Source organism: Podarcis liolepis (assembly GCF_965112155.1).
Source record: "Podarcis liolepis genome assembly, chromosome: 12".
Taxonomy (NCBI): domain Eukaryota; kingdom Metazoa; phylum Chordata; class Lepidosauria; order Squamata; family Lacertidae; genus Podarcis; species Podarcis liolepis.
The window spans coordinates 3,482,388-3,506,911 of record NC_139563.1 but is presented as its reverse complement, the minus strand read 5'-3'; the positions used below and the strand labels follow the sequence as shown (position 1 = coordinate 3,506,911).

The 24,524-nt window shown below is 47.4% G+C and overlaps 1 protein-coding gene across 1 annotated transcript in view; it reads left to right on the top strand.

Annotated features, from left to right (window-relative positions):
- The first annotated feature begins 790 nt into the window (after positions 1 to 790).
- The window catches only part of LOC310689208 (uncharacterized protein), a 65,023-nt gene continuing 41,289 nt past the window's right edge, over positions 791 to 24,524 (top strand). The window contains exon 1 of the mRNA XM_083466568.1: positions 791 to 1,161. Coding sequence (XP_083322694.1) covers positions 1,086 to 1,161 — 76 coding nt within the window. The 5' untranslated portion in view covers positions 791 to 1,085. The remainder of the gene's footprint in view (positions 1,162 to 24,524) is intronic.

The window sequence follows — 24,524 nt, the reverse complement described above, 5'->3', positions numbered from 1 at the left end:
TTCTGGCGGTTCCCTCGCTGCAAGAAGTCAGGTTACAGGGAACCAGGCAGAGGGCCTTTTCGGTGGTGACTCCTGAGCTGTGGAACTCCCTCCCACCAGATGTCAAAGAGAACAACAACTACCTGGCTTTTAGAAGACATCTGAAGGCAGCCCTGTTTAGGGAAGCTTTTAATGCTTAATTGTTGTTGTTGTTTAGTCGTTTAGTCGTGTCTGACTCTTCCTGACCCCCTGGACCAGAGCACACCAGGCACTTCTGTCTCCCACTGCCTCCTGCAGTTTAGTCAAACTCATTTAATGCTTAATAGGTTATTGTATTTTGCTGTTCTGTCGGAGGCCGCCCAGAGTGGCTGGGGAAGCCCAGCCAGATGGGCGAGGTATAACTAAAAAATTATTATTGTTGTTGTTGTTGTCGTCATTATTATTAACCTGCTAGATCAGGCCGGGGGGGGGGCCTATCCTGCCCTCGCCTGGCCAATGCCCACGACGGGGCACCCACAAACCTGCCTAGAAGAGCAAAACTCTCCTTTCCTGTGGCTTCCAGAAACTGGATTTTGGGTGGACGAGGGAGGATGGAGAGAGAGAGAGAGCAGAGGCTCTTGCTCCCTGCCCGGCTGATGCAATTGCCCTGGAGGGATCAGGGCCCTCTTGTCTGCCCTGCCTGGCCTGGCTTGTCTCTCTCTGTCTTTTCTGCAGTACCAGGCGCCCCCGGCTTCCACAATTTCCACACCCTCCCTGCTATAGAGGGAGCTGCTGCTGCTGCTGCTGCTGACATCATTGAGGATGACAGAGCTGTTCAGGCAGCGAGGGGGGAGCAGAAGCAGCAGCAGCAGCCTGGTCCAGCCTCCCTCTCCCCCCTCCCCACCCCTGAGCTGGATTCTCCCAGGTCCCCCCCCCCTCCCTCTACGGCGCAGGCTCCATCCCACCTCATCCTCCCTCCAGCCTGCAGAGCGCATCAGAAGCGCCTGGTCCCTTCTCCGCATCTCTCTCTCCATCTCTCTCCATCCAGCCGCCTTGCCTGGCAACTCTAAACGCCCCCCCCTCAAGACCACTTCACGCCCCCCCCAAACCCCGCTGGATGCCACACCATGCCCGGAGAAGCCCTCAAGAGCCAGGAGGCCACGCGGGCCAAGGACCCAGGCGTCCTGAGGATACCTGAGACAGGTGAGTGCCGAGGTTTCTCTTCCCTTCTCCATCTCCAAAGGCGCACTGCTGAGTTGGCCAAAGGCGGCGGCGTGGGGGGGGAGGAGGAGGGAAGGAGGGTTTATTTTTTTGGGGGGGGGCAATCTAAGCAAGGCACAAAGAGGGGGGCGGGGGTGGGGAAATGGAAGCAGGAATGGCAGGTTGGGAAACGTAGGGGCAGTTTTAGGGGGCGGGAGGGGAGGAGAATGTCTTCTCTGATCGGATGGTGGCTGGTTAGGCTGCCTGGATGTGGGGCAGGGCAGTTTTTTTTGGGGGGGGTGTTCTGATGAGGGGCAGAGCATGGAGAACGCCTGGGTTATTTCTCGGAAGGTGTGTGCGGCTGGATGTAGAGAAAGCAAGGAGACTCTCCTTTCCCCCCTCCCCTTCTTAACGCGCCCCCTCCCTCACTCAAGGCCCCTCTCCCTTATCCTCAAGCCCCAAAAGATATGGGGCTTAGAAGGGTCTCCCAAGGACCTGGCTATCTGAGGACACCCCCCTTCCCTAAGGCTGACCTCTCTTTTCTTTGGGGGGTGGGCAAAGCAAAGGACTTTCCTCCCCCCAATGCACAGATTGTGGGTCGCTCTGAAAAGTTTTCCCTTCTTTGTTTTGGGAGATCTAGTCATCGCTCCAGGGGGGCAGAGACCCTGGGGGGGGGACTTGATCTGTGTTTGCATTTTTGGGGGGGCATAGTAACTTTCCCAAGCTTGGCTGAGAGGTAGGGAAGCGAGGCAGCAGGCGCCCTGTCCATCGCTCTCTGGGTGGGTGGGAAGGAGACCCTGCTGCTCTACCCACTGCTCATCACTGCCCTGCCTAATCCTAAGCGGCCCCACAGTCAGACATCACATCCCTTACACTGCCCCACAGAGTAGCTCTTAAAAGCCCTTCATGGCAATGATGTTCTCCTGGTGACATCCTTGTTTGCACAGAAGAACCACCCCAAAAGAAGGGGAGGTAATTTCCAGGTGTGTCAGCAGCTTTTCGACACCCCTGGGTGCCATTTAGGGGGGGCGAGAGACCCCACCCCCCTGCTCAGGCTGCTGCTAATCCATCCCTTTGGATCCACCAGTATTTTCAGCCAACTCACTTGTTCTGCCCATCGGGGCTTATTGTTCCGAACTCTAAAATGGGCCCATGAAGTTGACCTGTGAGTCGAAAGCGCAAATCTTTCTATGGGTGGTTAGCTAGCTTGACCCGTGTCGGTTATGTGGGGCAGACCTGCGGGTTGCCTGCTGGATGCGGGAGAAAAAAACGAACCACAACAAATGCTTTTTTTAAAACGCAGAGCTTTGTTACTTGCAATATAATGTGTGACGTGTCCGAGGAAGGGCCTTCGCAGCTTGTCAGCCTCTGCTTCCAAATCTACTCCCCCCCCCCCCCGCTTAAACAAAAACCCATGCAATGATGCCTCTGCTAAACCCAACTTAAATATATATATTTTAATCCATGCAAATTAAGGGCGATTGGTTTCCTCTTTGCCCCAACCTCTGGGATAATTGGCAGTGTTGCCTAAGGGTTATGGCGCCCCTTCGTCCCCGTAACCCAGAATCCGGATAAGAGTTTAAGGGCTGCAGGGACTGGTGGGTTTTTTTTGGGGGGGGCGGGGATATCAGGTGATTGGGGTTTCCCCTTTGATTCTGCCAGACATAGAGGACATTGCCTCGTTTTCTGCTGCGTAATACTATGACTTGCCCCAAGACCTTGCCATAAGGCGGGACATTGTCCTTCTAAATAACTCGGCGTACCAAGGGTGAAGGCAAGACACTGACACCCCCCCCTCCATCGTCTCTGCATCCTTACTCAGCAATAAATCCCACTTTAATACGATAGACCTGGAGAACAAAAAAACTATGTAGGGGATTGAAAGCTTATGTGATAAGCAGGTTTCTACGCAAGTAAGTCTTTCTGGGTTCATCTGCGCTGGGTCACACCTGCAGGAAATCGCTCGTTTTAGCAACTTTAATGTGAATAAGCTGCATTTTTTTTTTAAACCGTCTCCTCCCACCCGCCTCTGATCTCCCTCCTTGCAATGTTTCTGTATGCAGAGATAGGAACATTCATTGGCAGCGGCCTTAAACTGAGTCAGAACCGCCGGTTGATCTAGCTCAGAATTGTTGACACTGACTGGCAGAGTTTGGGGCAGGGGAAATTTCTCATATCTACCCAGAGATGCCACTGGAGGTTGAACGAATGAATTTTATTATTACAGTCCAGTTTGGGGCCACTTACAATATCGGGAAAATCAGAAAACACAACAGGAATACATTGAATTGCAAGTGGGTATAACAGAGACAATTCAGATATAGGTAAAGGTAAAGGGACCCCTGACCATTAGGTCCAGTCGTGGCCGACTCTGGGGTTGCGGCGCTCATCTCACTTTACTGGCCGAGGGAGCCGGCGTACAGCTTCCGGGTCATGTGGCCAGCATGACTAAGCCGCTTCTGGTGAACCAGAGCAGCGCACAGAAACGCCGTTTACCTTCCCGCTGGAGCGGTACCTATTTATCTACTTGCACTTTGACGTGCTTTCGAACTGCTAGGTTGGCAGGAGCAGGGACCGAGCAAGGGGAGCTCACCCCGTCGCGGGGATTCGAACCGCCGACCTTCTGATCGGCAAGTCCTAGGCTCTGTGGTTTAACCCACAGCGCCACCCGCGTCCCATACAATTCAGATATAGCGGCAGTTAAATCTTGATCACTAAAATATAACCTAAAATTATCATTTAAAACGTGAATCGTTTTGGTAGCACAGCTTGTTCCCTAAGTTTTATGGCAGTTGCACAGAACTGCAGGTTGAACTTCCCATGTTCAAAAGAGACGCTCTGCCCCATTTTGTTACATCACTTCCCCAAGGCAAATAACTGGGATTCGGATAACCACGTTTGGTCGTCTTGCTGGTATTGAGCTCGCTCAGGAAGTGGAATAAGTGAATACCAAAATTTGTGCCTACAGGAAAAAGAAAGGGGTGTGGCTATGCGGCCAGAAACTTGCTCAGTTCTCCGGGGGGGGGGGGTCGACTTTAAAATTTTATTGGGCAGCAGGCAGGAGAAGGAAGAGAAGCGTGTGTTGGGCTTTTTTTAAAAAATATTTTTTATTCAAAGTTATAACAAAACATATTTTCCAAAAACATATCCTTATTCCCCCCCCATTTTTCCTCCCCCCTCCCCCCACAAAACCCACCCCACCCCCAACTTCCCTCAGTTCCAGTCTTTGGTTTCTCCAATAATGCTATTTTCTGCATGTTACAGAGTTGTATAGATCCTCCAACTGTTTAGCTAATTATTATCAGTAAAAAATTGTGAATGTTTATTCAAAACTTGCCAAGGAGTCCAGTTCACTTTGTTGCGTCTTCAAATACTTTTGAAAGGTTCCCATTCATCCTTAAAGTCACAGTTATCCTTGTCCCGTAGCTTATATGTCAATTTTGCCCGTTCTGCATAATCCATCAGTTTTTCTTGCCATGATTCTTTAGTTGGGGTTTCTTCAGTCTTCCATCCTTGTACTACCAGAACTCTCGCGGCCGTTGTTGCATACATGAAAATGTTTTTCAACTTTTTGGGCAGGTCTTTCCCTACAATCCCCAACAAAAATGCCTCGGGTTTTTAAACAAATGTTAAATGGAACATTTTCTTCAATTCGTTGTATATCATTTCCCAAAATTTTTAAATTACTTTACAATCCCACCACATATGATAAAATGTTCCCTCCTTTTCCTTACACTTCCAACATATGTTTGAGCTAGTTTTGTACATTTTCCCTAGCTGCACTGGTGTTGTATACCATCTGTACATCATCTTCATGTAGTTCTCCTTCAATAGTGAACAATCTGTAAATTTTAAGTCAGTTTTCCATAATTTAACCCAATCCTCCAACATAATATTGTGTGTTTGGGTTTGGCACATTTTTACTTACAAAAGCATCTTCGCCTGGTCTGAGTGATGCTTCCTGTCTTCGTTTGTAACTGTGTACTTGGCTTGCGGAAGGAAGTGCTTCCATCCCTGTCTACAGCTCCTCAAAGCTGTCCCCCATCGTTCTGCCCGGATGCTGAGGTCCAGCGCCGAGGGCCTTCTGGCGGTTCCCTCATTGCGAGAAGCAAAGCTACAGGGAACCAGGCAGAGGGCCTTCTCGGTAGTGGCGCCCGCCCTGTGGAACGCCCTCCCATCAGATGTCAAAGAGATAAACAACTACCTGACATTCAGAAGACATCTTAAGGCAGCCCTGTTCAGGGAAGTTTTTAATGGGTGACATTTTAGTATGTGGAAGCCACCCAGAGTGGCTGGGGAACCCAGCCAGATGGGTGGGGTACAAATAATAAATTATTATTATTATTATTAGTAGTAGTAGTAGTAGTAGTAGTAGTAGTATCCAAGGCCGGCAAAGTTTGGGAAGGGATGGGAGGCTTTGCATTGGGAATGTCAGGGTTCTGGTTCCTGGTCTCTCCAAATCAAAGCATTTCAGGTACCAGGTGATGATGATGATAATGATAATGATAATGATAATGATAATGATAATGATAATGATAATGATAATGATAATGATAATGATAATGATAATGATAATAATAATAATAATAATAATAATAATAATAATAATTTATTTATACCCCGCCCATCTGGCTGAGTTTCCCCAGCCACTCGGGGCGGCTCCCAATCAAGTGTTAAAAACAATACAGCATTAAATATTAAAAACTTCCCTAAACAGGGCTGCCTTCAGATATTTTTTAAAGAGAAGATAGCTACTTATTTCCTTCACATCTGAAGGGAGGGCGTTCCACAGGGCGGGCGCCACCACTGAGAAGGCCCTCTGCCTGGTTCCCTGTAACCGCACTTCTCGCAATGAGGGAACCTCCAGAAGGCCCTCAGCGCTGGATCTCAGTGTCCGGGCAGAACGATGATGGAGGCTCTGTGCCCTCCTTGAACAATTTTACCTGTCTGGAATGGGTCCTTGAACTCTGAGAATTCGTCTTGCCTTCCTGGGTGGAGAGATGTCAGAGGGGTGTGGGTGTCGAAACCTCTGATTTCTGTATGGCTGAAATATACAAAGGATCACCCACTTGGTTAGAGCATGGTGCTGATAAGGCCAAGGTTGCAGGTTCGATCCCTGGATGGGACAGTTGCATATTCATTCATCGCAAGAAGTTGAATTAGACCAGCAACCTTTTTCAGCTGTGGGCCAGTCCACCGTCCTTCAGACCATGTGGGGGGCCGGACTATATTGTTTTTTGGGGGGGAGTGAACAAATTCCTATGTCCCACAAATAACCCAGAGATGCATTTGAAATAAAAGGACACATTCTACTCGTATAAAAACACACTGATTCCTGGACCATCCGGGGGCCGGATTGAGAAGGCGATTGGGCCACATCCAGCCCATGGGCCTTAGGTTGCTTACCCCTGGATTAGACAATCCTTAGGGTCCCTTCCAATTCTGCAATTGGACACACCCACTTCTGCCACTGACTCCACCCACTTTTGCCTCTGGACACACCCACCTTTCCCCTCTGGACACACCCACTTCTTCCACTGACCACACCCACCTTTTGCCCCTGGACACACCCACTTCTGCCAATGACCACACCCACTTCCCCCTCTGGACACACCCACTTCTGCCACTGACCACACCCACTCCCCCCTCTGGACACACCCACTTCTGCCACTGACCACACCCACCTTTTGCCCCTGGACACACCCACTTCTGCCACTGACCACACCCACTTTTTGCCTCTGGACACACCCACTTCTGCCAATGACCACACCCACCTTTTGCCCCTGGACACACCCACTTCTGCAAATGACCACACCCACTTCCCCCTCTGGACACACCCACTTCTGCCACTGACCACACCCACTTTTTGCCCCTGGACACACCCAATTCTGCCACTGACCACACCCACTTTCCCTCTGGACACACCCACTTCTGCCTCTGAGAACACCCAAATATGTTGCATGATATATATTTTTTTGGAAATTCCATGTAAAAATTAATAAATATATATAGGTAAAGGGACCCCTGACCATTAGGTCCAGTCGTGACCGACTCTGTGGTTGCGGCGCTCATCTCGCTTTATTGGCCGAGGGAGCCGGCGTACAGCTTCTGGCTCATGTGGACAGCAGGACTAAGCCGCTTCTGGCGAACCAGAGCAGCACACGGAAACGCCGTTTACCTTCCCGCCAGAGTGGTACCTATTTATCTACTTGCACTTCGTGCTTTCGAACTGCTAGGTTGGCAGGAGCAGGGACCAAGCAACGGGAGCTCACCCCGTCATGGGGATTTGAACCGCCGACCTTCTGATCGGCAAGTCCTAAGCTCTGTGGTTTGCCCACAGCGCCACCCACGTCCTTGTTTTGCATGGAGAAGGTTCAATTCCTGGTATTTTCAGGGCTGCCTGAAACCATGCAGAGCGGCTGCCGGCCTGTGCATGGACCCCACTGATAGCTGAACCAATAATCCGATTCCGCATAAGGCAGTGTCCGACATTCGTATGAAGCCGTTCCTTTATGCCAGGGTGGTTTTTCTGCGCCTGTGTCAGAGATAAAGCTTCTCTTTCTCCCCAAATCTTCACCGACGTCCAAGGAGGGGTTGCCAACATTATCAGTTTTTTTCCTGGCAAGGCTCCTGTGCTTTGTGAGATGTACATGGAAGGTGTCTAGACATCTAACAGCGGGTCATTTTCCTGGCTTGCAGATGCAGTGCAGTCTTCACAGACTAAAAATTCTACCTGCTTTTATTTTTTTGGGGGGGGGGGGGAGAAGATGGAGAAGCAGAGGCTCTCCTCTTACACACACAAACACATACGTTGGCAACTTTACTCCTGAGCCGCTACAGCTGAATCTCTACTGCCCTTTTCCAGCGTTCTGTATCTCCCTCCTTTCCCTCAGTTCTTATGGGGGTTACCAGACAATGTTGTTGTTGTTTAGTCATGTCCGCCTCTTCGTGACCCCCTGGACCAGAGCACGCCAGGCACTCCTGTCTTCCACTGCCTCCCGCAGTTTGGTCAAACCCATGCTGGTAGCTTCGAGAACACTGTCCCACCATCTCGTCCTCTGTCGTCCCCTTCTCCTTGTGCCCTCCATCTTTCCCAACATCAGGGTCTTTTCCAGGGAGTCTTCTCTTCTCATGAGGTGGCCAAAGTCTTGGAGCCTCAGCTTCAGGATCTGTCCTTCCAGTGAGCACTCAGGGCTGATTTCCTTCAGAATGGATCGGTTTGATCTTCTTGCAGTCCATGGGCCTCTCAAGAGTCTCCTCCAGCACCAGAATTCAAAAGCATCCATTCTTTGGTGATCAGCCTTCTTCATGGTCCAGCTCTCACTTCCATACATCACCCCAAAATAACTGACCAAAATAACAGCATCCCATTAGGCCATTGCATTGAGGCTGTCTGAAAAGATCCTCAACACCTGTCGCTGAAAACAGACAGGTATTGCTTCTCTCTTGATCGACGCTCCTGGTTCCTTCCCTCTGCTTGTTTCCGCTGTGTTGAGCTTTTTAGATTGTAAGGTCTTTGGGGCAGGGACCTTATCCTCTGGGCAGATCCACAGCATGACCAACATACATTTACAGCACTTTGCTTCCCCCCAGAGAATCCTGGGAACTGTAGTTTGTTAGCGGTACTGCAAAGTGTAGCTCTGTGAGTGGGAAACTACATTTCCCAGGATTCCTTGGGGGGGGAGCAAGCCAAGGGGTTTAAATGTGTGTTTGGATGTGTTTCAGATGCACAGCGTGGGTGGCCCATTTGCAAGCATGTGGATGGTGCTAGCTGCAGAGACATAATAATAATAATAATAATAATAATAATAATAATAATAATAATAATAATAGATAAATAAATAAGGGGTGGAACTTCTCATTCAGGAAACTAACTCAGAAATAAGTCCCGTTCAGTTCAAAGCGGGGGTCGCTTCCAGGTAAATGAATATATTAAGGGTACATACAGCGATAACTTTAACAATAAAATACACCCCATATTTTTCTCCCCGCCCTTCCTCCTTTCAGGGCTCCACCCCCCCCAGATCTCCCCCCCTTTTGCACTGATCTTGACATCAGCAAAACCGAAAGCAGACTGAGTCATTCTATTGTTCGCCTCCCCTCCCCGCCATGTGTCAAACGAGCTGTCTGCCTCAAAACATCTTTTGCAAAATTAAATTAAACTCCACTTGGAAGTTAGATTTAATTTAATGTCTGCTGGGTGCCTCGTTTGAAACGCACGGTGAAAGAGAAACACAAATGTGCTCCCGGGATGGAGGGGGAAAGGGGGGCAGTCCGTGATGTCACGGGCCCTGGCCAATTAGTGCTGTGCACAGCTGGCGTCTGCCTTGGGCATACAAAGCCTTGGCTGAATCCTGCAGGGACGATTGTTAGATATGAATGGAGGGTGGAGGTCTTCAGTGTTACCTGCCTGTTGTCTTTATTCATGGAAACAGTGCTGCTCTGTGGCGGATTTACGTATAAGCTATAGCTTAAGGTAAAGGTAAAGGGACCCCTGACCGTTAGGTCCAGTTGCGGACGACTCTGGGGTTGCGGTGCTCATCTCGCTTTACTGGCCGAAGGAGCCGGCGTACAGCTTCCGGGTCATGTGGCCGGTATGACTAAGCCGCTTCTGGCGAACCAGTGCAGCGCATGGAAATGCCATTTACCTTCTCGCTGGAGCGGTACCCGTTTATCTACTTGCACTTTGAGGTGCTTTTGAACTGCTAGGTTGGCAGGAGCAGGGACCGAGCAACGGGAGCTCACCCCGTCATTGCGGGGATTCGAACTGCCGACCTTCTGATCGGCAAGTCCTAGGCTCAGTGGTTTAACCCGCAGCCTCACCCACGTCCCATAAGCTATAGCTTAGCCCCCCCAAAAAAAATTTAAAGGGGGGGGGAACTGGATGTACATTTCCAAAATATAAGATAAAAAACAAATAAAATAAAACCTACATAGAGCAACAGTGTTTTGTGTTGTGTAGGCTCCTAAGATGTAAGTCATGGGCCCCGCCTGCTTGCCTGCTCCCTAAAATATCACTGGTTTGCTCTTTTCTATATACAGTGGTGCCCCGCAAGACGAATGCCTCGCAAGACGGAAAACTCGCTAGACGAAAGAGTTTTCCGTTTTGGAGGTGCTTCGCAAAACGAATCTCCTATGGGCTTGCTTCGCAAGACGAAAATGTCTTGCGAGTTCCTGCTGGTTTTTTCCCTCCCCCCCTTTTTCTAAGCCGCTAAGCCTGATCCGATCAGCAGATAAGCCGCTAAAAGCCGCTAATAGCGCTAATCCGCTAATCCGTCAATGGGCTTGCTTCGCAAGACGAAAAAACCGCTAGACGAAGAGAATCACAGAACGGATTCTTTTCGTCGTGCGAGGCACCACTGTATAGGGTGCCTACATTCTGCATGTGCAAATGGCTTGAGATACCTATGAGGTCCATAAATTACCATAGAGCATACATTCGACATAAAAAAACAGCGACAATTGTTTGTTGGCAAAGGACAGCTGGACATAGAAAGGGCCCCATTACCTTCAGGAGCTTAGGGCCTCATCAAACCTAAATCCATCCCTGAGTGTGGGGTAGTGGTTAGAGTGTTTGACTAGGAGTCCTGGGTTCGAATCTCCCGGCAGCCACAAATCTCGCTGGCTGACCTTGGCGGCCAATCACTGCCTCTTGGCCTAATATACCTCACAGGGATGTTGTGAGGATTAAATGAGGAAGGGGAGAACCATGAACCCCACCTTGAGCTAAAAACATTTCTGTCCAGACAAGTGTACCAAGACATTTGGAATGGTGGCGGGTTTCTCGTTTATTGCTGGTTTTAATTTTTTGAAAGTGCTTTTAATGTTTCGAACTTCTTAAGTGCTTTTAACAATCTTTTGTCCTTTTCATAAACTGCTCTGATGTTTCCTGCAATCCAACGGTATAGGAATTCTATGAAATAAAATAAATACTTGAATTCCATTAATTCCCCACCCTTCGCCAGCAGGGAGGGTTACAGCAATTTAAAATGCAGAATTTAAAGCAGATTGCAGCCGCAAGAACAGAGTGAGTCTGAAAACACTAAACTCAGGTGTTGAAGACCAGGGTAAAGGGGGACGCCTTCAGCATTTGCCAAAAGTTGTATAGCAAAGAAGTCCCTTGAAATTGTCAGGGCTTTCCCCAAAGAATCGTGGGAGCTGTAGTTTGTTAATTGTGCTGAGATCTGTTAGGAGACAACCCCCCCCACGTGCCTCAGAGAACTACAATTCCCAGAATTCCCTGGGAATTGGTGTTGACTCTTAAACTATTCTGGGTTTTAACCAGGCATAGGCAAACTCGGCCCTCCGGATGTTTTGGGACTACAACTCCCATCATCCCTAGCTAGCAGGACCAGTGGCCAGGGATGTTGGGAATTGTAGTCTCAAAACATCTGGAGGCGGAGTCTGCCTATGCCTGGTTTAAACCGATATATAATGAATTGAAAAGGATGTTTAAAATAATTGCAAAAAACAACAGAAGCTTTTCTTTTGGGAATTATAGGGACAGAACTACCTAAACTGTTTAGAAACTTATTCATGTATAGGACTACAGCGGCAAGAAAGTTACTTGCCCCAAAATGGAAAGAAGCAGAAGTCCCAGTAAAGATAGAATATATACAAAAACTTATGGAATATTCAGAAATGGCCCAAACTTACCGGAAGAATAAGAGATCAAGATAACAAACTTTTTATAAAAGAACGGAAATGGTTTATTGAATATTTACAGATAAATAGTAAACAGATAAAAACATTGGCAGGGTTATTGTAACAACCTGGAGTTATATAAGAGTACAGTGGTACCTCGGGTTACATACGCTTCAGGTTACAGACGCTTCAGGTTACAGACTCCGCTAATCCAGAAATATTACCTCGGGTTAAGAACTTTGCTTCAGGATGAGAACAGAAATCGCGCGGCGGCAGCGGGAGGCCCCATTACCTAAAGTGGTGCTTCAGGTTAAGAACAGTTTCAGGTTAAGAACGGACCTCTGGAACGAATTAAGTACTTTACCTGAGGTACCACTGTATATATTTAAAGAAGATGAATAAACGAGTAAATTAAATGAATTTGGATATGCAGAAGATATTAAAAATTAATCTAAGGAACTGCAGGAAGAGGGGGAAGGAAGTCAAGTTTTGAAATGCTAAAATGGCTTTAAAATTATTGAAATGTATAAACGAACTACATTCCTGCATTGCAGCGGGTTGGTCTGGATGACCCCTAGGGTCCCATTCCAGCTCTTCAATCCCATGATTCTTTGGGGGAAGCCGTGGCTGTTTAAAGTGGCGTAAGAAAACGCACGTTGCAGATGTGGCCTTGGCCTGCTTTTGTTCTTCACCTGGGCAAACCGGCACATTGCCAATCAGCCGAGGCCTCGTCCGCCCGTCCGCCTCCCCTCCTTGCATTAAATCCTTTGCCGAGAATCAGCCTCTGAATAATGAACGAAACGCTCTCCAAGCAGAGAGGCTTCAGCCTTGCACTCATGCGCCGCACGCATGTGCAGCCCCTGGCCTTGGAGTCGGGAGAGACCGAAATAACCACAGTCGCAAGCGTCAGGAGCTGGCGGTGGGCAGAGGAGAGGAGCACTGCCCCCCCTGGGAGGTTCAAGGCCCTTTTGCTGAACGCTAAGCTCGCGGCGCCGAGATGAAATGAAATAAAAGCCTGCTGCTGTTTCCTTTGCAGAGCTGCGAGGCAGAACTTGCAGTCTCCCAGCCAATTAGCAAAACGCTAGTAATATCCAAAAGGTAACATGATGGCCAAGTACAACAATGCGATGTCAATATAAACTCTTTATATAATCTGCACAGAACATTGAACAATATGAAATACCGTATTTTTTGCTCCATAAGACGCACCAGACCATAAGAAGCACCTAGTTTTTGGAGGGGGAAAACAAGAAAAAAATTATTCTGAATCCCAGAAGCCAGAACAGCAAGAGGGATCGCTGCGCAGTGAAAGCAGCCATCCCTCTTGCTGTTCTGGTTTCTGGGATAGCTGCGCAGCCTGTATTCGCTCCATAAGACGCACACACATTTCCCCTTACTTTTTAGGAGGGAAAAAGTGCATCTTATAGAGCAAAAAATACGGTATATGAAATATGCACTCTCTGCAAAATCAAATAAACAAAAATCTTCTAAATCCCTGAAAGTCACAAAATATGCACTCTTGATGGATTCTCTTGAAAACATAGAACCAAATAAACACAAGTCTTATAAGTCTCTGAAAGTCTTTGTAGACTATACTATGCAAGTCTCTGAAAAAAGCAACGGGTCGGATTCTTATCTGCTGAAAACAAGCTGTAAAGATTTGTTTTATGACGTCCAACACTGCTGATGTGGTCCGCAAACAGACGTTGTGAACAGTGATTCCGGATATTCCCACTGTTTCGTGGAATTCTTCTTCAGCACAGCAGAAGGATACAGAAATGCTTCATAAACCTGTCTATAGGGTGAATGGAATCGTATGAACAACAATTGCTATGGAGCAGTGGTTCAATGTTCTGTATAGATTAAATAAAGAGTATATATTGACATCGCATTGTTGTACTTGGTCATTGTGTTGCCTTTGGGATATTACTGGCACAGGGGTTTAATTGTTTAATTAGCAAAACACAGCTGTGCCTGCATGCATTTCGCTTGCGCGATTCCAATTACACGTGGTTCCTAGAATCATGGGAAAGATCCCACCAACGGTGTCTCCGGAAATTTTTACACATCACTTGGGAAGACAGGCAAACTAATGCCAGTGTACTAGAAGAAGCAAAGATCACCAGTGTGGAAGCAATGATTCTTCAACATCAACTTCGTTGGACTGGTCATGTTGTGTGGATGCCTGATGGTCGTCTTCCAAAGCAACTACTCTATTCTGAACTTTAAAATGGAAAGCGTAATGCTGGTGGTCAACAAAAGAGGTTCAAAGACTGTCTCGAGGCAAATCTAAAAAAATGTAGTATAAACACAAACAACTGGGAAACACTGGCCTGCAAGCGCTCCAGTTGGAGAACAGCCTTCACCAAAGGTGTCATGGGCTTTGAAGACACTCGAACTCAGGACGCAAGGGAGAAACGTGCTAAGAGGAAGACACATTCGGCAAACCATCACCGTGATCAACTCCTGCCCAGAAACCAATGTCCTCACTGTGGAAGGACGTGTGGATCCAGAATTGGCCTCCACAGTCACTTGCGGACTCATTGTTAAAACCGTGTTTATGGAAGACAATCTTACTCGGCTATGAGTGATCGCCAAAGAAGAATTGTAGGTCTGGAAGAGACCCCAAGGGTCATCTAGTCCAACCCGCTGTAATTCAGGAATGTCAGCTAAAGCATCCATGGCAAATGACTATCAAACTTCAGCCTGTGTCTCTCCGCTCTGATTTAATGTATGTGAATGCGGCAATATTTTTAAAGTCTCCAACTTTGAATGCAGCTTTGAAAGAGGACTGGAGAAGTCTGCCTGCATAGCTCAGCTGGTTAGAGCATGGTGCTGAAAATTCCAAGGTTACAGGTTCGACCCCCGCTGGGACAACTGCATATTCCTGCGTTAAAAGGGGGTTGGACTAGATGACCCTTAGGCTCCCTTCCAACTTTACCGTTCTGTGATTCTGGAGTTCCTGGAGGAGAGAGAGCTATCAATGACTACCAGGCAGAGGGCCTTTTCGGTGGTGGCACCTGCCCTGTGGAACGCCCTCCCATCAGATGTCAAGGAAAATACAGGTGACTTTTAGAAGACATCTGAAGGCAGCCCTGTATAGAGAAGTTTTAGAATGTGGCTTTTTGGGGGGGGGGGTGTTATTGCTTTTGATTTGATTTTATATAATAAAGAATAATTTTTTATTTATACCCCACCCTTCCCGGTTCAGAAAACTGGGCTCAGGGCAACTAACAACAAATTTAAAACAATTGATGCAATAAAAAACAGCATAAAATGCAGTATAAAATGTTAATAACTGCCCCTAAGCTGCTCCTTAGGGTAGGGGAGAAGGGGACGACAGAGGACGAGATGGTTGGACGGTGTTCTCGAAGCTACAAACATGAGTCTGACCAAACTGCGGGAAGCAATGGAAGACAGGAGTGCCTGGCGTGCTCTGGTCCAGGGGGTCACGAAGAGGCGGACACGACTAAATGATTAAACAACAACAAGCTGCCCCTATTTTCATCAGAGAAATGTTGGAGGGTGTGGAGTTATGCGACCCCCGAGCCAAAGAGATAAATACCTATACAACCTTAGAAGACACCTGAAGGCAGCCCTGTGTAGGCAAGATGTTTAATGTTTTATTATGTTTTTATATATTTTGGAAGCTGCTCAGAGTAGCTGGGGGAGCCCAGTCAGACAAGTGGGGTATAAATATTATTATTATTATTATTATTATTATTATTATTATTATTATTATTATTATTATTAAATGTTGTTGTTGTTTAGTCATTTAGTCGTGTCCGCCTCTTCGTGACCCCCTGGACCAGAGCACGCCAGGCACTCCTGTCTTCCACTGCCTCCTGCAGTTTGGTCAAACTCATGCTGGTAGCTTCGAGAACACTGTCCCACCATCTCGTCCTCTGCCGTCCCCTTCTCCTTGTGTCCTCCATCTTTCCCTCCCAGGGTCTTTCCCAGGGAGTCTTCTCTTCTCATGAGGTGGCCAAAGTCTTGGAGCCTCAGCTTCACGATCTGTCCTTCCAGTGAGCACTCAGGGCTGATTTCCTTCAGAATGGAGAGGTTTGATCTTCTTGCAGTCCATGGGACTCTCAAGAGTCTCCTCCAGCACCATAATTCAAAAGCAACAATTCTTCGGCGATCGGCTTTCTTTATGGTCCAGCTCTCACTTCCATACATCACTACTGGGAAAACTATAGCTTTAACTCTACGGACTTTGGTTGGCAAGGTGATGTCTCTGCTTTTTAAGATGCTGTCTAGGTTTGCCATCGCTTTTCTCCCAAAAAGCAGGCGTCTTTTAATTTCGTGACTGCTGTCACCATTAGCAGTGATCATGGAGCCCAGGAAAGTATTGAATAGGACGTCCCTATTTTCATCGGAGAAATGTTTTTGGAGGGTATGGGATTATTTTATCCAGTAGCTGGAAGGGAGCGGGTATCTCTGCGCATTGCATCCTAAACACAACAACGACGCGCCCAATGTTCAGATATTCACGTTCATTCGCTGGCTGAATGCTTTTAAAACCCCTTTGTCAAAGGCTCGGTGTGTGTGTGGGGTGCGAATAATGGGAGGAATCTCTTTTGTAATGTCCTCTTTAGCTAAAGCCTCACAGAGCCAGGCTAGGTGCCCCCCCCCCAGCGCCAGCCCGGCCGCCAAACGCCGGAGTCAGCAAGTCTCCATTTTTGCAGGGACAGGAGGGAGCCAGAGGCCCAGGAGAACTTGCTGGGGTGGCAGTTCCTGGGCAGAAGGTGTGGGAAGGTCTGCCTGCCAAAGCTCCCACAACATCCCTGCTCAGTCCAAAGTCAGAAATGGAACCAGAGTTTCCAATGAGTTACGTGGAAACAAGTGGTATTTTGTGGGTGGGATTTGACCATCATCTGGAATGTTTAGAGTGAGGTTGATGGGACGCAGGTGGCGCTGTGGGTTAAACCACAGAGCCTAGGACTTGCTGATCAGAAGGTCGGCGGTTCGAATCCCCGCGACGGGGTGAGTTGCCGTTGCTCGGTCCCTGCTCTTGCCAACCTAGCAGTTCAAAAGCACATCAAAGTGCAAGTAGATAAATAGGTAGCGCTACGGCGGGAAGGTAAACGGCGTTTCCGTGCGCTGCTCTGGTTCGCCAGAAGCGGCTTAGTCATGCTGGCCACATGACCCGGAAGCTGTACGCCGGCTCCCTCGGCCAATAAAGCGAGATGAGCGCTGCAACCCCAGAGTCAGTCACGACTGGACCTAATGGTCAGGGGTCCCTTTTGTTGTTGTTTAGTCGTTTAGTCGTGTCTGACTCTTCGTGACCCCCTGGACCAGAGCACGCCAGGCACTCCTGTCTTCCACTGCCTCCCCCAGTTTGGTCAGACTCATGCTGGTAGCTTCGAGAACACTGTCCAACCTCTCGTCCTCTGTCGTCCCCTTCTCCTTGTGCCCTCCATCTTTACCAGCATCAGGGTCTTTTCCAGGGAGTCTTCTCTTCTCATGAGGTGGCCAAAGTATTGGAGCCTCAGCTTCAGGATCTGTCCTTCCAGTGAGCACTCAGGGCTGATTTCCTTCAGAATGGAGAGGTTTGATCTTCTTGCAGTCCATGGGACTCTCAAGAGTCTCCTCCAGCTCCATAATTCAAAAGCATCCATTCTCCGGCGATCAGCCTTCTTTATGGTCCAGCTCTCACTTCCATACATCACTACAGTGGTACTTCGGGTTAAGTACTTACTTCGTTCCGGAGGTCCGTACTTAACCTGAAACTGTTCTTAACCTGAAGCACCACTTTAGCTAATGGGGCCTCCTGCTGCTGCTGCGCCGCCGGAGCACGATTTCTGTTCTCATCCTGAAGCAAAGTTCTTAACCTGAAGCACTATTTCTGGGTTAGCAGAGTATGTAACCTGAAGCGTATGTAACCCGAGGTACCACTGTACTCGGAAAACCATAGCTTTAACTATACGGACCTTTGTTGGCAAGGTGATGTCTCTGCTTTTTAAGATGCTGTCTAGGTTTGACCTTGGAGCAATAAATGTATCTTGCTGGGGGCATAAGTAAATATTCAAAGGATCATAGCACTGTACCCCTAACAGGGCTGCTGGAAGTTGTAGTCCGGAACATCTAGGCTGGCATTCAAGGCTGCTTGATTTTTTAAAATTATTATTTCTCGTTCCTTAATTGGGTGCTTTTGAGGTTTGGTGACCCTGGTTAACATAACTTTAGACTTCATTATCTCTGTTCTTTCATTCCCATTCAGCCCGAAATCACTGCGATGAGTTTTCTGCGCTTTGCTCTGATATGTGAGATTTCGGCTCTGGGAGCCAGACACAAAGCGATCTTTTTCCAAACCAAATTGCGAGATCCAAACCCCAGTCATGGATGGTGACTTAAGAGTCGTGAACAAAGATCTTTTGAAGTGAAAAAGACCTGCTATGGCCCCAGGCTTGAAAGCCTTATAGTTTTTAATTTGCATTTTTATGACAGCGATATCTCCCCCCTCGTTTGTTTTGCTTTCCATTATAAAAATAAATGCACACATGCACAAAGATAAACACACAAAAAGAATATATCTACAACAACTACTAACATGCACACGTACATTTTCTCCCGCCCTCATAACATTAAAAGTTGTGGGTTTCTGATGAAACTGAAGGTTGGAAAATTTCAGGACAGAAAGTCCATAGCGGTTGCTTTCGTAGTTGTTAATATTATTACCGTATTTTTCGCCCTATAGGACACACTTTTCCCCCTCCAAAAATGAAGGGGAAATGTGTGTGCGTCCTATGGGGTGAATGCAGGCTTTCGCTGAAGCCTTCAAAGGTGTTGTTGTTTAGTCGTTTAGTCGTGTCTGACTCTTCGTGACCCCATGGACCAGAGCATGCCAGGCACTCCTGTCTTCCACTGCCTCCCGCAGTTTGGTCAAACTCATGCTAGTAGCTTCAAGAACACCATCCAACCATCTCATTCTCTGTCGTCCCCTTCTCCTCGTGCCCTCCATCTTTCCCAACATCAGGGTCTTTTCCAGGGAGTCTTCTCTTCTCATGAGGTGGCCAAAGTATTGGAGCCTCAGCTTCAGGATCTGTCCTTCCAGTGAGCACTCAGGGCTGATTTCCTTCAGAATGGAGAGGTTGGATCTTCTTGCAGTCCATGGGTCTCTCAAGAGTCTCCTCCAGCACCATAATTCAAAAGCATCAATTCTTCGGCGATCAGCCTTCTTTATGGTCCAGCTCTCACTTCCATACATCACTACTGGGAAAACCATGGCTTTAACTAAACAGACCTTTGTTGGCAAGGTGATGTCTCTGCTTTTTAAGATGCTGTCTAGGTTTGTCATTGCTTTTCTCCCAAGGAGCAGGCGTCTTTTAATTTCGTGACTGCTGTCACCATCTGCACTGATCATGGAGCCCAAGAAAATAAAATCTCTCACTGCCTCCATTTCTTCCCCTTCTATTTGCCAGGAGGTGATGGGCCCAGTGGCCATGATCTTCATTTTTTTGATGTTGAGCTTCAGACCATATTTTGCGCTCTCCTCTTTCACCCTCATTAAAAGGTTCTTTAATTCCTCTTCACTTTCTGCCATCAAGGTAGCCCCACATAAAACTATTTGAGAAACAAGGTACTACTGTATCTGATTCAGTCTTACAAATCTTAGCAAGCCTACTCGGAGTCAAGTACTACCTGTCAATCATCGTTCTACCCAGTGGCGTAGCGTGGGTTGTCAGCACCCGGGGCAAGGCAAGTAATTTGCGCCCCCTAACCTGTGGATTTGCGCCCCCTAACCCGTGGACTTGCGCCCCCTAACCCTAACCCCCAGATGTTGCGCCCGGTGCGGCCGGCCCCCCCCTGCACCCCCCACGCTACGCCACTGGTTCTACCCGGACACTGAGGTAAGGCTCCGAGGGGCTTCTGGCGGTTCCCTCCCTGCGAGAAGCCAAGTTAGAGGGAACCAGGCAGAGGGCCTTCTCGGTGGTGGCACCCTCCCTGTGGAACGCCCTCCCACCAGATGTCAAAGAGAAAAACAACCACCAGACTTTTAGAAGACATCTGAAGGCAGCCCTGTTTAGGGAAGCTTTTAATGTTTGATGTATTACAGTATTTTAATAATTTTTTGGAAGCCGCCCAGAGTGGCTGGGGAAGCCCAGCCAGATTGTCGGGGTATAAATAATAAATTATTATTGTTGTTGTTGTTGTTGTTGTTGTTGTTCAAGGAATAACATGCTGTAAACTTCCGATCACGTCATTGCCTGTATTTCGTAGGTAGCCCACTACTGTCATACCTGGGGTTACAGATGCTTCGGGTTGCACGATTTCGGGTTGCGCACTGCGCTGAACCCAGAAGTGCCGGAACAGGTTCCTTCTGGGCTTCGGCGCTTGCGCATGTGCAGAAGCGCTGAATCGCAACCGCGCAGGCGCGGTGCTGCGGGTTGTGGATGCTGCGGGTTGCGAACGTGCTTCCTGCATGGATCACGTTCGCAACCCCGAGCATCCACTGTAATGCATTTTGCCCTGGCCAGCTGAATTCTCCATGTCATCCAACCCAAAGGGAGGTCCGGACCCATTGCTGCTGGGATGAGCTGGGATGAAGAGTTCAGTAGGTGACACACCTTCTCCTTAATCCTGCGTAATGCGCAAGGCTGCAATTTCCCCATTCTGATCCGAGGCTCCTGGGGTGTGTTCAGAATACGTCGCTATTTTTAGAGTCCGTGGGACAAATCTGCTGGCAGGCCTGCATTTGGCTGGCGCAACAGCAGCAGCGTCGCAGAAACGGCTCCTGCAACTTTTCCCGGCAGCTTGCGGTAAATCCAGAACGGTTTAGTAGTGCTTGGATAAAGAGATGAGTAAGACAGCCCAGCTCAAACGGAGACAAGGAATGGGTGTGGGCGTCAGATCACATATTAGTTAGTATCTGCACGTTAGTATCTGAAGAAGTGTGCATGCACACGAAAGCTCATACCAAGAACTAACTTAGTTGGTCTTTAAGGTGCTACTGGAAGGAATTTTTTTATTAAGATCACATATTGTTATAGCAGTGTTTTTCAACCACTGTTCTGTGGCACACTAGTGTGCCGCGAGATGTTGCCTGGTGTGCCGTGGGAAAAATTGAAAAATTCAAAAGATTTTTTTTTTTTTAAAAAAAAGTCAAATTTTCGCCCACTAGGCAGGCGCTGGACTGTGTCCACCCTATTTTCCATCCATCCTGGGTGGGGATCAGATCGGATGGGATCGGATGAGAGCGGACAGGCGGTCCGCTCTCATCCGATTCCCCATAGAGAGCAGCGGGGCTCTGACATCTTCCTCTCCGCACACAGTGGTGGTGTGCCTCGTGATTTTTTTCATGAAACAAGTGTGCCTTTGCCCCAAAAAGGTTGAAAAACACTGTGTTATAGATTCAGGGTAAACCCTAGAAACCACCGTATTTTTTGCTCCATAAGACGTACCTGAGCATAAGACGCACCTAGCTTTTGGAGGAGGATCTGATGGTGAATTTGGGGTGACCCAATGCAAAAATCCTGAGGATCCATGTGGATCCGTGCTTTGTAACCACATTTTTGCACCATTGCAGCCCCGGGAAACAGTGGATGCATGATTTTTTTGGTGCAGGCTGCAGCCATGGACATGCTATGTGCTCTGATGGTGAATTTGGGGTGACCCAATGTAAAAATCCTGAGGATCCATGGGCTTTTACCTCCTCCCTCCCAGGCAGCCTCCTTTATCTCTAGCATCCCTTATCTCTCTCCCGATCCCACCGATCAGCTGCTTCCTTTCAACACTCCTTTCCCTCTTGTTTGCCTTAGTGTCTTTTCCTGAGCTGGAGCAGTTTTTTGCTCCTCCTTTTCTTCTAATTTCTCTCCTCACTGATTTAGTCTTCCTGTTTCCCCCCTTTGCAAGTTTGCTGTCTTTACCTCCCCCATCCCAGGCAGCCTCCTTTATCTCTAGCATCCCTTATCTCTCTCCCCGACAGGCAAACGATCAGTGGCTTTGTTTCAACACCCCCTTCCCTCTTTTTTTTTAAAAAAAGCACAATCGGCTTTTCTTCCCTGGGCAATTCGGCTCCAGGGACCACGCATTCGCTCCATAAGACGCACTTACTTTTCAGGAAGAAAACATGTGTCTTATGGAGCGAAAAATACGGTAATAAATGCTTGTGTTTGGGTGATTTTTGATATGAAAGGAGAATCCAAGCGGCAAAGGAATTCGTGTGGCTGAGCTACGGTCATCAAGGAATAATAGAGGGACATAAACAATACAAGGGAACTTCTTTTTTAAAAAATAATAATAATTGTAATTTTCATTTAAATACATTACAACAATTATTCAAACATAATTCTGACATTTGAGACTTGGACTCCCCCCCTTTTTCTGCAGTTTTTTTGACATTTATTTCCATCCTTACTCCAAATTATCTTAATTTATTTTTTTATTCGTCTATTCTCATATATATCTCATACAGCCAGACCCTCTAACCAGTGCACGACCACTGGCTCTCAGCGCAGAATACGGTCTCAGACTATTGTTCTGATTCTTCCTTCCTTGTTTGCAATTGTCTGACCTATTTCATGGGCTTTCCCCGCCCCCCGATTTGGCATTGGGGGGCATGTTGACTTTTGCATTGCATCCTGGGGAACAGAACTCATTCCACCCACAGAGCGCGCATGAGAGGGAGGCTGAATTCTCTCGCCAAAAAAGCGATGGAGACCTGAACTGACAAGAGTGGAATCGTGCAAAGGCCTCCGAGACAGAAACTGGCTGAGTGGAATTTAGCAACGTTTTATTTGCAAAGAGTGGGTTGAGGGAGAGGCGGTTGTGTTCCCCAGCGGCACTTTTTGGGGGGCGTATGTCCTCTCCGAAGGAGGAGACATTTGACGGATCTGTAACTGGTTCTGACTTCTTCGTTTCTCAAATATTATGCAGGCTTGAGAGCCGGCAGCAAATCTTCAGTGGGAAAACCTAGCAAGACGCATATTACAGCATGAACCTTCCCAAAACCCAATTAAAAAAAAAAATCAAACAGGACACAGTTGGGACGACTCTTATGGAAGCTGCATGACGCAGAATCAAACCATTAGTCCCTCTGACCCAACATTGCCTAGTGAGTGTTAGAATCATGTTGTTGTCGTTTAGTCGTTTAGTCGTGTCCGCCTCTTCATGACCCCCTGGACCAGAGCACGCCAGGCACGCCTGTCTTCCACTGCCTCCCGCAGTTTGGTCAAACTCATGCTGGTAGCTTCGAGAACACTGTCCAACCAGCTCGTCCTCTGTCATCCCCTTCTCCTTGTGCCCTCCATCTTTCCCAGCATCAGGGTCTTTTCCAGGGAGTCTTCTCTTCTCATGAGGTGGCCAAAGTCTTGGAGCCTCAGCTTCAGGATCTGTCCTTCCGGTGAGCACTCAGGGCTGATTTCCTTCAGAATGGAGAGGTTTGATCTTCTTGCAGTCCATGGGACTCTCAAGAGTCTCCTCCAGCACCAGAGTTCAAAAGCATCCATTCTTCGGCGATCAGCCTTCTTTATGGTCCAGCGCTCACTTCCATACATCACTACTGGGAAAACCAGAGCTTTAACTATACGGACCTTTGTTGGCACTGCTTAAAAACCTCCAAGGAAGGAGAGTTCCACTGTCAAATGGCTCTCACTGTCATAAAGTTCTTCCTGACGTTTAGTCCCTTTCTCGTAACTTGAAGCCCTGGGTTCGAGTCCTGCCCTCCAGAGCAAGAGAAAGCAAGCTCTCTCCACCTTCCAAGTGACAGCCCTTTAACTTCAACTTGAAGTTCCTGAGTTATTATCACCAGCATTACGACAGATAAAAGAAAGTCCTTCTCCATGCAGCGCATGTTTAAACTGTGGAACTCACTGCCACAGGAGGCTGGGATGGGCCCCAAATGAGATTGTTTTAGAATACGGTCAGACAAATTCATGGAGGAGAGGGCTATTGATGGCTGCTAGCCAGGATGTCTAGATAAATTATAAACAGATAAAAATATTGGCAGGATTATTGTAACAACCTGCTGTTTCATAAGAGTATATATTTAAAGAAGATGAATAAATGAGCACATGAAGTTAATCTGGATATGCAGAAGATATTAAAAACAAACTCAAGGAAGCGCAGAAAGAGAGGGGGGAGGAAGCCAAGTTTTGAAATGTCAAAATGATTGTAAAATTAGTGAAATGTATAAAATTGGTGAAATGTATAAACTTGAAAAGTATAAATAAATAAATGAACTACACTGCCAACTTGGGTTGCCATACGTCCAGATTTCCCTGGACATTTCCTCTTGGACACTGCTTCCGACCCCAGTATTCTGGGTATGCCCAGAAATTTCCTTTTTTATTTTAAAATGCTTTATTGAAATTAATTATATACAAAAGAAAAGAAAACAACATGTAATGAAATATATAATAAAGAAAAGAGGAATTTTTAAAATACTTGTTACATTGTATCATATTTTTCTCAAAGATTCAACGACTTCCGGTCAACCCCTCATGCTTCTAAACATTATTTACCCTATCGCACATTTTATTTCAGTCTTGTTATTCATTATATTCGTATATATTCTCTTTCCTGGCACTCATCCAATGTATCACGGAAGTTATTCTAGAGCTGCCACAGATTTCATGTGTTACAGTAGTCCTTAAGATAGTTTTTATACATACTCCACTTTTTTAATTTAAAAGTTTGTTCCGTGCGGTGCGGTCTCTCAATCTTTCTGTTAGTTTAGCCAGTTCTGCATAAACCAACAATTTATTTTGCCAATCCAATTT